The 14,958-nt window shown below is 41.9% G+C and overlaps 1 protein-coding gene across 8 annotated transcripts in view; it reads right to left on the bottom strand.

Moving 5' to 3' along the window:
* The window catches only part of FAM135B (family with sequence similarity 135 member B), a 272,998-nt gene that overhangs the window by 112,102 nt on the left and 145,938 nt on the right, over positions 1 to 14,958 (bottom strand). For 7 of the 8 annotated variants that reach the window (XM_048286585.1, XM_048286583.1, XM_048286591.1 and 4 more), the window contains one exon: positions 974 to 1,053. In XM_048286585.1, the coding sequence (XP_048142542.1) occupies positions 974 to 1,053 (80 nt within the window). Of the gene's footprint in view, positions 1 to 973; positions 1,055 to 14,958 lie in introns of those variants that run through there. The other variant, XM_048286586.1, reaches the window with a different exon arrangement.

Here is a 14,958-nt window from a genome sequence, read left to right on the forward strand (position 1 = left end):
GGATTGCATTAGCACTATGAAAGTCAACTGCTAATCCTGTAACTGCACTGCCAGCCTCGCCTCTCCCCTGCCCATGTGTCTGCGTGAATTTTTTCTAGAAGAGGTGAAAGAATCTTCAGTATTTTCTTGATGCTGAAGGTGTATGAAGGAAAAGAAAATATTTTTTCTGGAAAAAAAGTAAGTATAAACCAGTTTCTTCCAAACAGGAGTAGTTTGGCTTTTTTATTGTTTGTTATTGAGTAGTTTTTGCCCCAAGAAAGTAAAATTCTAGCTGTCTTCAAAGGAGGTTATTTCATTAGTATAAGACTACTTATGCCTGAAACTGCTGTAATTTAAGGACATTTCCAGAGATCAAAGAAACTCCAGGGGATTCTGGATATGCCGAGTCAAATTACACTGGAATATGTTGTAAAATAAATTTGTTTCTTCCATGAGGATTTTTCACAACGAGATGTTTTTCCAAGTCTAGACTAAATTATTTATATATTCATTGATTTTCCAAGGAAATTTATTTATTCAGCTTTTGAATTTGGGATTTTTTTTTTAGGTGATTCCCTCAGATTTTGGTATAACTATTTGTGTTTTATAAAACTTGTCTAATAATTTTACCTTTTAATTGAATCAGACTTCCAAATTGAACAATACTTTTTTTATTATTATTTATAAAAGAAAAAATAAATAAAAAGAGAACCTTACATACATAACATAATTTTAAACTGAAAAATTGTCAGCAAGGAGCCACATATAAGAGAGATGCTTTCAGATAAGAGGGTGAGAATTTCCTCTCCTTTTCTGACAGACACAAGCCCAATACCAGACACAAACCCTTACCAGAACAAAGATGAACAACTACTGATTATAAGGGAAAACCAGGTCTGGATCCCAATCCAGGCTCACCTGTTCCCCACACAGACTCTCCTTCTCCATCCTACCCCAGCTGTGGTCATGTCACATTCCTCTGGCACCTTCTTACCTGTCTGTCCTGCAACCGTAGCAAACAGCCTGTGGGGAATCCTGGATGGGATCTTCAGTCCAGCTCTTATCTGGTAATACCTGGAGAGAAAGGATTAAAAATTACACACCGTTAGAGACGTGACCTCTTGATCCAACCTAAAATTCTGTGAGAGCACATCCTGGGCATCTGCACTCAAAAGTGCTCAAGAGAACAGGCATGCTCAGGATCTTTTCTTCTGCTTTTTAGCATTAATTAAAGTGGGTTTAATCTGGCCCCTCCTATTTTACACCAGGCAGAGTGGACATTATGGCCTGATGTGTGAATAATGAGGAAGAATTGTGAAAAGCACCTGGCCTCCTGTAAGAGAGAGATGTAGAGAAACATCTATGATAAAAAGCAGTGAGATCATACAAGGAATCACAAAAATTTAATACAAAACAAAAAAAGAAAAAAAAGAGGAAACGCCAGTGAAAAGACAACAAAAGTGCTAATCTCATATCTAGGAACATTCAAATTATACATAGTAGTTATCACTCTGCTGTTCTATGTCGAGTCTACCTTATCAAGAAAATGTTAGCATTAATCATTTGCCCAGAGAAGGTGTGGAGTCTCCCTCACTGGAGATATTCCAGAACTGTCTGAACACAGTCCTGTGCCATGTGCTCTGGGGTGACCCTGCATGAGCAGGCAGGTTGGATCAGATGTCTCACTGTGGTCCTTTCTATTCTGTGATTCTGTTAATCATCTCTAAACCAGTTGTATTCTGGTTGGTTGTTATCCCATAGGGGATCCCTGCTTTAGATGAAGGAAGATAGAAAAAGAAAACATCAGCAATTTCACTGGTTTAAATTAGATATAGAATCACAGAATATCCTGAGTTAGAAGAGACCCAAAAGGATCATCAAGTCCAACTTCTGGCCCTGCACAGGACACCCCAAAAACCCCACTATGTGTCTGAGAGCGTTGTCTGTCCAAACATTTCTTGAACTCCAGGAGGCTTGGTGCTGTGACCATTTGCCTGGGAGCCTGTTCCAGTGCCCAAAACATGAGCTCAGTCTAAACAAAGGAAAAAACTCATCCTAGTCTTCCTTCATCACCACTTCCATGGATGAGAAAAACGAGGCAGTGTTCAGTACAGTATCCAATCCAGGACGTTGTATCTCAGGATACCTCCAGCTCTTTGCAGACCTCCCACTGACCTCCTGTAACACCATGTTAGTGTGTCTCCCTTTTTCTGAATTTTCCCTCCTTTGGTCTCTTTGTTTATAAATTCCTCTGACCCACTACTATCTGCAGATAGGTTTGGCCCAATTTTTGTCCCAGTCTCTAAATGCAAAAGTCTCTTCCAATCTAAACCATTCTATTGATGCCTTGAAGTGGCTACCTGAAAGCAGAGGCTAGACAAGATTAAGAGAATAAAAGCATGTATTTATTTGAAGGGCCTTCAAAGGTACACCTTGGGCAGTCAAAAGGCTCTACCCAAGATGGACCCTAGGTCACAGGTTTTTCACACTTTTATAAGTTTTGTCCATTTGCATACCAGGGTTAATTCTCCAATTATAATTTCAAGTAATGACGTAATTAACCCAAGTTTTCTCCCCCTGTCCAGAGGCTCAGTTTACTTATTTCAGGGCCTGAGACAACAAGGTGTCCTTGAGTTCAGGTCCAGAGAGCGCTTGTTATGTCTAACCAAAACATGAGAACAGTAGCTAACAGGCTATATGAAGTTTCAGAGTTACACACTAGGCAGTACAGGATCTGGAAAATATAAAAGCTAAAACCTAAGGCATCACTATAACTGTAAGAAAACACCAAATTTTCTGTGAACTCCTGTGAACAACATCTCACACAGGCTACACTTAGCAATAAAAACTTAGCTAGATGTGTAATAATGAATGAACTAGATCTGTCTTTCTGAGGTTAAAAGCTGAAGAAAGGAGTTTGATGGGGAGAAAACAGAACAAAACCAAACAAAACAAAAAAAGCACCACTCCAGAGGCAATTGTTCCATGTCCTTCACAGCTGAAAGCCCACGTTACTCTGCCTGCTCCAACTGGCAGCTCCTTCCCAACTGGGATATAATTCCAGCACAACCTTTAACATTTCTAAGTATCTGTTTCAGTCAAGATCTTGGGCATGAAAACTCTCTGTTTACATTTTAGTTTTCAGAGAAGAAAATAAAAGCAGTTCATATTCTAAATACACACAGTATCTAGTTAAACATAACAGCAACCAAATCTAAGCTACCTGATCTTTTTCTCCCTTATGCTGTTCTTGCACTATGCAGGAGTTTTTAATTGATGGTATTGATCCTGATTTTTTCTAAAGCAATTGCAAGAATTATGCCTTAGGACCCTTTGAATTCTCATTACATTTTTATGCAATGCAATTTTTTAATTGACAAAAATACCCTATGTGGACTATTCATAAAGTCTAATAACTTCCAAATAAGAGCAATAGGGTGTTAAAGTGGTATTACACATTAGTGTAACAGGACACTCCTCCATATGCAAATATTGAAGATTTACCATGTGCCCATTCCACTAGATCAGTTCCAAAGAATAATATTCTGTAACTGTCTGGCCACTTCTTTTTAGATTTTTGCTGCTCAAAATTGTGGTGGATTTTCCTTGGCTAACAGCCAAATTCCCAACCACATGCTCTCTCCCTCCCCCTCATCAGCAGAACAGCAGGAGAAAATAGGCTGAAAAATAGGATGGGATAAAGACAGGGAAATCGCTTACCAGTTACTGCCACTGGCAAAATTGATTCAACTTTGGGGAAATTAATTCAATTTATTCACAATTTGGTAGTAAGAGACAAACTCAGACATTAAAATAAAACCTCTCTTCAGCCCACCCCCTTTCTCCCAGGCTTGGCTTCACTTTTTCAGACTCCTCTCCTCCCAAGCAGCTCAGGGGGATGGGAATGGGAGTTAGTGTCAGTCCATAAAAGCACCTCTCAGCTGGTCCCTCCTCTTCACACATTCCCTGCTCCAGTGCAGATGCTTCCACAGGCTGCAGTTCCTTCAGGGAGTATCTAACTGGGTACCTACTACCACACTATGATAATGTCAGCCTTCCCTCATTGTGTGTCTCATGTTCAGAAACATCCCAAGCAGCCCTTAATATTTCCATTAGGAAACTGATTTCCAGTGGCTTGGCTGGTGCTTCTGATTAAGCCACTGTCATGGTTTAGCATAGTTTGGTTTTTTAGTTAAAGAGGGCTCCATCAGCCACGGAAGTGATTCTTTTGCAAAGAGGTGCTTACAGCTTCCTCTAGACCCAATAGAACCAATCAACTGGCTAGTTTGAATATTGGCAACTTTTTTAAGCCACTTGAGAAGCTTGACATGCCTCTGTGATCCACATTTAAGAACAAATCAACCCTGGGAAATCTCTCTTGCTTCCCAGACAGGTAACTGGGGGCCCTCAGCGCGGCCCAGAAGGGCCAGGCCCTGCTCAGCGTGGCCTGGCCGGGTCAGCTGCAGTGCGGCTTGGCTTGGCTGAAGATCTCAGCTGCTTCTGCTCGCTGGACACCCGGCGCAAACCCCTCAGTGCAAGCCAGGCCACCCGGGAGACAGCCACCCCAGAGCTGCATGGCCCTGTTCCATCCACAGCCCTGCTCTGTGCGGGTGGCCCCGCAGCTCAGCCAGCCCCTCCCTGTGTGGCTACCGAAATAAAATGCTACACTGAAACGAGCTCTGGCCACCACCTGGCAGAAATTAGGTGACAAACAGCAAAAGGCGAATTCCAGCTGCAAGGCCCGGGTGAGATTAACTCTCTTAGTGCTGTAAGATTCTCCAGAACAGATGAAGCCTGCAGACATCAATCCTCTCCTGAGTCAGAGGAAGAGGAAAGGTGAAGGTACGTGAAGAAAACACCATAAAGACACCAAAGTCAGTAAAGAAGGAGGAGCTGAAGCCCCGAGAGAGGAGAAAGAGGAGATGCTTCAAACCTAGAAGCTGCTATTCTCTTGTAAAGCTATGGTGATGGACTGTGATACATCAGGGCACCCGTTGTAATTTCATGAAAGCATGGGGGGATGGAGAGTTCAAACTGCAATTGTGAGCAAAAGCACCTGTGCTGAAATAAGCAAATGTTGAAGTAGCTGTGATTTGATGAGAAGCTTGAACAGAGAGAGATGAAAGTGATGAAGACCCTTGGTCCCAGGGAAGAAGAAGACATCTGTACCTAGAAATGTAGATGCTCCCAGAGATAGGTGAAGAGAACCTTTGCTTCTGAACAGGTCAACCTTAAAATGGTACCCCAGTAGCTCAAGATTGAACCCTCAAAAGCAGTTGTGGGGAAAGCTGTAAGTTGAGGGAAGGAACTCTCACATGTGAGCAGAGAACCAACCTGGGCAGCTACCTTGCTGTGACATTGAAGCCATGAGAGAACTGTTTCTTGTGGAGATGTCTCCATAGCATGAGCAAGAGAGACTCCTCTCCCTAAGTGAATGGAAAAAGAGATTATTATAGAGGTGGTAAACTGACTGGTAAAAAATCTCAAGAGTTGTCTTTTTATGTTGTCAGTGGGAGAAGGAAGAAAGGTGGGGGAGGAGAAGTGTTCTGAAGGTTTAGTCTGATTTTTTTTTTTTCTTTCGTTTAGGTCTGTTAATAAACTTCTTTATATTCTTTTAAGTTTTGTGCCTGCTTTGTTTTCTCCTAATTCTTATCTCACAGAAGCAAAATAAGTAAGTAATGGATATTTTGAACCAAACCACTACACTTAATTGGTGTTTCTGCCCAGGATATGAACTGAACCCGCTACAGCCACCTAAAGCTGGGGAGATTATACAGAGGCACCCAGGATGACACTTTCATATAATGGAATCATAGAATCATGGAATGGTTTGAGTTGGAAGGGACCTTAAAGCCCATCTCATTCCACCCCCTGCCATGGGCAGGGACACCTTCCACTAGACTGGGTTCCTCAGAGCTCCATCCAACCTGGCCTTGGACACTTCCAGGGGTGGGGCATCCAAAACCTTTCTGGGCAATGATGGCCAGGCAGTCAAAATTCTCAGAAGACTCAGAGACCTTCAGCTCCTAAGAGGATGCTGGGCAGACCTTTTTTCCTCATTGCCCAGACAACACTGCCTTGGATATCAGAAACACATGAAGATACCTCAGTACTGGTGACTTCATAACAAGGTTAGCTCCAGCCTTCCTTATGTCCTTTGCCAAATGGACTAGGTGCTGGGACATAAAAGAAATAGGTCTTCATCTTATTTAAACCTTTCCCTATTCATCCCCTAAATTTTGGTAAATTCATTTGGATGGCAGAGATATTATAGGGGTCACAAAGAGTTATCTTCCTGTGTACCCACTAAACTGAACTGGTCAAAGTAAAAAATGCATAGCAAAGTCATAGAAACCCAAGGAACTCTCAGACTAAGGTCAAACTCTGAGGCCGAAGATCCAGCTATAAAGAGAATCCAGAGACTAGCAAGGTCTGCACTATTAAGGATTGCAGCCAAAAATGCAACTCATATTTTTAGGTGGCCAAGCATGTTTTAGTTCTTAATAAAAAGAATGGCAATAAACAATTATTAATACATTATTTATTGCAGATTGTTTGGCACCTAATACCAAAAGGTCTGGCCTTCATAATGCAATGGCATAAAGCAGTTCTGGTATAAATCATCATGGAATTAGATAATTCTTCCTAAAGAAAGACTTTAGGGAATAGTCTTCTAGTCAGCAGACACAAGAGGCTTCTAAAGGTCCTGTTGTTGGTTCAGTTGTGTATATGAGTGCATTGCAAAGACTTGCACCTTGAGGTAATGAGAGTGATGCTCAGTTGGATCAATGGCAGAGGACAGAGATGTAGAGGACCTCAGATTCCCCCAACACCTCAATGACATTCATGGAAAAGAACACACTGGGCAGTGACAATATTAGAGGCTCAAATTGGTCGATTGAGTTAAAAATTACATAGAAATACTAGTGCTCATAATTTATCAGTTTATTCTTTAAAAAAATGAATATTTCTCCTGAAAATATTTTCAGGGACAGTTTCAGGCAAAATGTTAACAACAGCTCCAGAGGAGGTAAATAAAGGAGATAAATATCACAAGCAGTATATAAGCAAAGAACAGCTTCCCCTTGGGTGGCCAGAAAAACCCAAGGACATCCTTATTTGAGTTTCAGAAGAATGGTTGTTGTCCAGTTAAAATAAGCAGCCTCCATGCAGGAAACTGAATAAAACCTGTTACCTGTTGTGTGGTTGCTGGTTGTTGGGTTTTTGTTTTTTCCTATTTTTAAGCCACATATCAATATTTAAATCATTAGACAGGCAAACATTATCCGTTCCTCCTCAGAGCTTCCTCTAAGCCTTTGTAAGCAGGGAGGAATTGCCAAACAGTGACTTTATAACCAAGCAAAAGCAAAAATATAAAGGTTCTTGCTCCCCCACTGTGAAGCTGGATGTTACTCATAATAGCTTGTGCATTGTGAGGAGGATTTTTCTGATCAAAATACAGGAAATAAAATATGTTATAAAATACATTGCAAGATGCAGAGTCCCACACAATTTCCTCAGCAGCAAACACAGATACATGTCTCCACTTCCCCATCCCACAGTCCCACACCTCTCTGTTGTGCCAGTCTGAGTGACACTGAGACCAACATATAAAACAAAGCCATGTTAATATGAGTGCAAATAAAACACTTTACTCAGTGCCTCTGCAAAAAACCACACTGTTGGATGTCTGAATACTGCCCTCAGTCCCTGCTAAGGGAAAAGGATGAATGGCTTCAAACTAGAACAGAGTAGATTTCAATTTGATATTACGAAGAAATTCTTTACTGTGAGTGTGGTGAGGCCCTGGCACAGGTTGCCCAGAAAAGCTATGGGTGCCCCATCCCTGGAATTGTTCAAGGCCAGGTTGGATGTGGGCAACTGAGAAACCTGGTCTTCCAGGTGTTCCTTCCCTGGCAGGGGGTTGGAACAAGATATTTAAGATCCCTTCCACCCCAAACCATTCTATGATTCTAATAGGATGGCAGAAGGAAAATGTTTCCTGGGGGTGCTAAAACTATTCATCTGTTCCAGTGAGGCACTCTGAACTATAAATGACATAAATCCTATAAATGACATAAATCATGCTGAGAAGCAACAGGTACACCTGACCATACAGTGTGCCTGGTTTTCCTCAAAACAAGTGAATCATCTCCAGCTGGCTCTTAATACTCTCATCAAGGAGTAGCCTCATAGTCTGCTCATCCTCACCAGACTCTTCCAATCCCCTCAAGATAAAGAGGGATCAGTTTTGTTTCCTGAGCTCTCCTAGAGTTGGCATAATCTGTTCTCACCTGAGAGGAACATTTGCTGTGATTATACTGCAGGAGCAGAGCCTTGAGGGTGGGATGCTGCCTGGGTGTGGGCAATTGTAGGGACATGGCTTCTCCCTCTTTGTGTAAGTAGCTGCTCTCTGAATTTCAGGCTTGGGAAGAAATCCTACAGACAACTTTATCTCTTGCCATCTGAGTGACAATCTCCAAAATTATGTAAAGCATGAACATACAAACTACAAAGAACAGAACACGGTGTGGAGATCAAAAGCTATACTTAAAACCAGAGAATCAGACTGAGGTAGACATTGCAAAGGCCACCAAAATAGTTACAGGAGGTCCCCCACCACAAATGTGTAAGAAAGAACTACCTGGTAGTGATATGGAGCTTACAGTAATGATAAATGAGATATTGCCTCCAAAAATAACAAGCCATTTCTCTTAGAGAACCTTGGTAGAAGTGGCATGTGAATTGGACACTTGGTAATACAGATTTACAGTGAATCCAAGAAATCCATGAAGTTACAGAAGTGCTGGTGAAGAGCAGAAGCTGAACAGTCATTTTGCAAAGGGAGTGGAATGGACATCACTTGGCCCCCTGAGTGTGGCCCCAGAAATACATAAGGCTTTACAGTAGATTTTAAGGCAAAGAATAATTAGGGAATAAATGAGAAACTGCAGTACAATTCCTGTTTTACTGCAATTAGGCTGAGGCTGGCTCATTAGAGTTAAGCTAGGCAGTACCTCTTTTTGAGTAAACACCTGGTTTGTGGTGTGTTGTTTTTTCCCTTTTTAAAGGGAGGAGCAGTGCAGAAAAGCTTATTTAGACTTCAGTAAAGTAGAGAGAGCATGGAAAATTGCCAGCTAATATGGTACAGGCACTGTGAAGGGAAGATCAGGAAACAGCAAGCTGATTTTAAGACCTAAAGGGACTTGGTACACTTAACTCAGCAAAACAGAGCAATCAGATCCTCTCTCCATCTATAAATATATTGGGAGGAAAATAATCAGGAAGAAAGAAGACTGAGGTACAAGAAAGTACAACATTGGCACAAGAACAAACACATATAAACTGCCCGTGAATAAATCCAGTTTAGATGTAAAAACTGTAGCTGGCAAAGGAACAAGACTGTTAAAAAAAAATAAAATAAAAAGAGCTTCTAACAGAAGCAGGAATGAAAAAGCCAATTTGTTTGTAGGGGAAGCTCAGTACATTTCCAAATGATTTATAGGACATGGATCCTTTTTATTTGCAGGACAATGTTATTTATGCAGGCAGTGCATACTACTCCAAGTTCCTTCTCTCTTGCAAGATAAAGTGCATGGGTAGCCCTATTAGCAATGAATTTGCCATCTCCACCTTCACTGACTGTTTGTGAATTTCTAATCTTTAAAATGAAATAATTTGAGTGGCTTCTTTGTTTTCCTTTAGCTGGACACATATTAAGCCCTGCTGACCTGCACTGACTCACCTCACCTGCTGACATGTGAGCCTCCCTCAGGAGCCTGGCTGCACTAACAGATGTGCTGGGTGACACTCCCTGGCCTTGCCTCCTCCTTCACGGGGCAGAGCTGCTGGCACCTCTCAGTCTCTTGACACTGAGGTGCTCAGACCTCCTCTCCTAATGTTAGAATAATAAAATGTTTTTTCTACAGATAATTCATCACATCATCTCTGGTGATCTAACCATACCACAGGACAGTACCTAATTCTAGAGGGTTTACATCAAAACCAACAGAGTGCAGGGTGGTAGCAGCCCTGTTACTGATGCTTTGGACTCTGTCCTTCCTTTCCTTCCTTCCCTCAGATTAATATCAGAGTATCTCAGCTCTCATCTAGTCCTGCAAGTTGCTGCCTACTTGTCCTTGCCTGCGATTGGCTTCTAATGACACTGTAAAACCCCGGTTTAGAAGGGTTGACTGATTTGAGAGAAGCAATTTGTAAGATAATATTGATGCATCACGCCACCAAACCAGATCACTCTCACTAGGAGCACTAACAGACCAGACTGCTCCTCCCTGATCATTCCTGCAGCATGGAAATCAAACCTTTGTGGCTCAGTAACAGTGTCATAGGAGCCAGACAAGTTCAGAACTGAAAAGCTTCCACCTGCTTTGAATTATACCTGAACAGCTCCAAGGCTTAAAATTTCATCCCAGGTTAGGCTGCATTTAAATAAGCACTTTTAAGCTAATACACACAGCAAACAAATGAGCTGTGTGCTGAGCCTGATGAGTCAGCCTGGAGTTCCAGCTGCTCCTCAGACTAGTGTTGGAGTTGTCCTCCAGGAGCCCCTATCAGCAAATCTTCTCCACTGAATTACTACTTCCAGGGAGCCAAGTACTGCAGCACACTGTCTTGGAAGTCAGTGAGAAAAAGCCTTACAGGCAAGGAAAAAGAAGGATTTCTTCATGAAAACAGCAATAGAAGAGAGCTCAAATCTCATTGCAAGACTTAACTTCATGGGCTTTGAACTCAAGGTCTTCAGATGTAAAAAAACCACATTCTCTCTCTAGAAACACTAAGACACCTTTTTGTCCTGTACTGATGATCCCCAGCAGAGGATTGCCAAGTGTGTTACCATCTGAGGGCTTCCTGATAGATATTCCAGAAGCTTATGCAGGACAGAGTAAACATCTGTGACCATCCAGGCTGATTCCCAGAAAAACAGAGTAATCTATAATCTTCCAAACACACTATTACTTCCCATGAAAACTCTGGGGACCAAAACTTAAAAATAAAGCTTTCTAACAAGTTAGCTTCCTTCTGAAAAAGTAAAAAGTGAAAAGCAATACCCATCATGGAGGCATAGGGAGAAAGCCCGGGTGAAGGAGACAAGCAGACCCTTTTTATTTCTCCTTTCCCTTCAGTGAAGCAGATCAGAGGTGTAGCCACAAAAAATTCTGTAAGTTTGCATAAAACAGTGGAGAATTTTCCTTGTTTGTGATAATGCTTTAGGTTACATATCTAATAGAGTCAATAATACTTCGTGGATCTCTAAAGTGCATGAGTCACACAGAAGTGCACTGTATAAATCCATCTCTGTTTTGTATATAAATATTTTGTGGGTTTTTTGGCTATTCAAATAGGAGAGCATGGGAAAAGGTGATAATTTTACACCTAATATTGAAAACAGATTAATCAGACTGTGGAACATGTAAGAAAAACTACCACATTGCTATATAAGCAAGCACAATGTGCAATACCATGTGCATGAGGAAGACCTACAATATAACTACAAAAAGTTTCAGACACATCTACAAAATCCAGACATTTTAAAATTAAATATTACTTCAAGAAGCTTTTCTGACCTAACTCTACCTCAGGCTTCTGGAAGGCTTTAGAATAGCCCAGAAAAAAAGGAGTGAGTGTGGGACACAGGAGCTAGCAGCAGGCAGGAGCTGGTTGTTCACAGAATTCATCACCATTCCCATTATCAGCATTTTCTTCTCACCTTTTTAGCAATAGGAAGAACACCTCAGACAGCCCAGGGAATCTTACACTCACTTTGGAGTCTATTAGAGGTAGGAGAGGAAGGCTTTCCTCAACCCTTGGTCTTACACACAGTGAACAAGGTGATAGGTCTATCTGGCAGCTCCCTCTGTGATGCCCAGAGCTGCCACGTCAGGGCAGGTCAGTCAGACACAGCTGCAGAACTCTGATCAAGACTCCACAGCCATTTATCGCATCAAGTTTCTACAATTCTCATCCCAGTTTTATTCTCAGGCTCTTTAACGTTTGATGAAGGGAAGTCTAAAATTAATTGTGTGAGGAGGGCGAGCCATACCCTCCTCGCAGTACAGTAAGTAATGTACTTTTCTCTCAGTAAAAGATGTAGTGGGTCTATGAAAGCAAACTTTTCACCTACCAGGAGTCTGCATCATACAGAGAAGATGAAATTGTTCAATTGTAAATTAATGGCAACCCTATTTTTATTTTTTCTTATTTTTATTATGATACAAAATCCTGTTTTAAAACCAGATGCTGCCTAGTTCTGCAGGCCTGAGAAGTGCTTGGTGTGATTCCTTCTCATGCAAGCAAACAGTACACAAGGATTCTTAATATCTTCAGAAGGTGCTCAGCATATCCCTGGATCAAACATGGATACTTATGTCCTGAGTCCAGGATTTAGGGCTGGAAGCTCTCAAGAGCTGAGTGCTCTGGGTATAACGTGGAAAAAAATATACCCAGCTTCTGGCAGATGAGCTTGTTACAATCCGGTTTAAACCCAGAAAAGCAAAGAAAGCTAAGCCTCTGTGCATAAACCGGAAAGAACTTAGAAGGTTTAAAATATTCCCAGAAACAAGATTAAAACCAAACGACGTTAGATGTTGATGCCCAAAAAATTGATGTGTTTTATTTAATAGTAAAAGAGGCAAAGAGAAAGGAAGAGAAAAGAAAGAAAGAAAGAAATGGAAAAAGAAGTGTGCGGGGGGGGGGGGGGGGTGGGGGGACAGGGAGAGGTGACAGGGGTTAGGTGGAAGCAGATCACCCATCCCAGGGTCCCAGTGATGTCTCATTGCTCCCCTCCATCTGCTCTGCTGGTGGTGAGGGTCTCCCATCGCTGCCGTGGCCACGCCGCCACCACACCACAGGCCAAAGAGTGCAGAATCCCGTGGATTAAGACACGCTTTGGGCCAGGTGGGAACGCCCACGTGTCTCCCTTGCAGGGGCTGGCTTGACACTGTCCCTTGCAACACTGAGGGTCTGTTGCATCATCTCTGGTGCTCTGGTGCAGGGTCTGGGGACCCCTTTGAGGGGGGCCCCTTTGATGGGCCATGTCACCCCCTTCTGCTGTGGATAAGCTTCCCCCCCAGTGAGCACCCCTCAGCTGGGCTCCTCTGCACAGTGGAGGATGGGAGCCACTGTGCCTCTGACCAGAGGCTTTTCCAAGACACCCAAAGCCTCTCCTCTCTCCACCCTTTGGTTTGAGGGTCTGTGGGAGCCTGGCAGCTGATAGCCCTGGGGCTGTGGTCTCCACCTTGCAGGTGTTAAGCCTGTGCTTTGTGAATGTCCCCAGCCCTGAGCTGTTACTTTATCTTATCTTCATCAGGGAGCGGTGTAAGGCCCCAGTCAGGGCCCCATTCAGGGTTCGGTGTCTTCTCTGCAGTTTTTGTAATACAGTTTTAAAAGTCCTCTAAGAAAATGTTTAAGTCATAAACTATAATATTTCAGTCTCTGACAGAGCTCTAGTGTCCACAAAAGTATTTCAGTGAAGGAGAGCCTACGCTTGGCACTCAATGCTTTTCAGGCAAGGATTTCATTTGGATCCAGGTAAGCCACAACTTTTATAATTTTTATACATCTTGCTTCTTGTAGTTTCATCAGATCATCTCTCCTCTGCAGAAACTTGCAATCCCACAAGCCATAAAATCTCCAGCCCATGAAACCCTGCGGTTCTCTGACAATTACACCAAACAGCTCTCTTTACATCTCCTTTTATGCTCACCTCAGGGGCTCTTGCCCTTTTATGCTCATCAAGGTAGCAATGCTGTCTTTTATTTAGTCCCATATTCATACTTTTAAAGCAATTTGCCCTTTACTTCCCTTTCAGTCATCATAGCAAGGTAGGGGTGAAGAGGAATGGGCAGTAGAACGGTGAACAGAGAGTAAAACGATAGAAATGTGCTTTATTGTTGGAAAAGAAAGGCAGTGAAAGGAAAGGGCAGAAAAATTAGGACCCCAATAAGGATATGATCACTTACATTCTTGTCTCAAAAGCAAAGGAAACCTTGAAAACATAGTTTAATTTAGCCTCACAGTCAAGTAGTAACCTTTTCCAATCTGTTCTTATATAATATGAAGAGTTGAAGATGAGAGATTTTGTGCTCTTCTAACTGAAGCACCTGGAAAAACTTACACTCTGATTTTCTGAGAGAGAGAATTAACCCTCACCTGTTCTGGGTGCAATTAAGAGACTATAAAAACAATTTAATAAATATAAAATAAGATGAATATTCCTGGAGATCAATTCAAACCTTTATATTACTTTTTTTTTTTTTTTTTTTTTTAGTAGAATAAGGCAAACATCATGTCTCATGAGATTTCTAAAGTGCTTCTGTAATGCTTGTGGAGTGAAATGGATAAACAGGTTTGGAGATGTGGTTATTTACTCTACATTTTGTTTTGTATCTCACTCCTGGAAAAAGGAGAAAAATGAAAATGATAGCCATGAAATGACTTCTTAGAAGCTGTTGCTTTAAATTTTTTTTTTTTTTTTTTTTTTTTTTTTCATATCTCAGAACTTCTCAGAAGGTTGAAAGCCAAAGTGACCTTGAAACAAAGATGCAAAATACTGGGATCACAATGTCTAATCCAGCAGAGCAAGGAGAGACTTTCACTTTATTCACAGCCTGGTAATTATCTAATCCCAAATGAATACAAAAGCTGAGTCACCCCAAGACATCTAGCCGTTGACCCTGAACTAGTTTCCAAAAGAAGGAAGTTTAGGGAAATGAGCATAGTGGAGATGCAATGTGACCTGACACAGAGTGAATCACGATCCCAGGACGAGTCACGTTATTTAGTCCATCCAGCAGATCCCTAAATTATGCTGTCACTAAATTGGTCAGCTCAAATATCAGGAAGTCTCATACAGGCTGAACATTTCCTGTGGTGGAACAAAGCCATGCAGATAGGTCAAGTTGTGTGGTCTCAGACTCATTTTGTCTCATGGCTATGCCTGTACCTCTCACAATTGCAGGA

Source organism: Corvus hawaiiensis, chromosome 26, assembly GCF_020740725.1.
Source record: "Corvus hawaiiensis isolate bCorHaw1 chromosome 26, bCorHaw1.pri.cur, whole genome shotgun sequence".
NCBI lineage: Eukaryota > Metazoa > Chordata > Aves > Passeriformes > Corvidae > Corvus > Corvus hawaiiensis.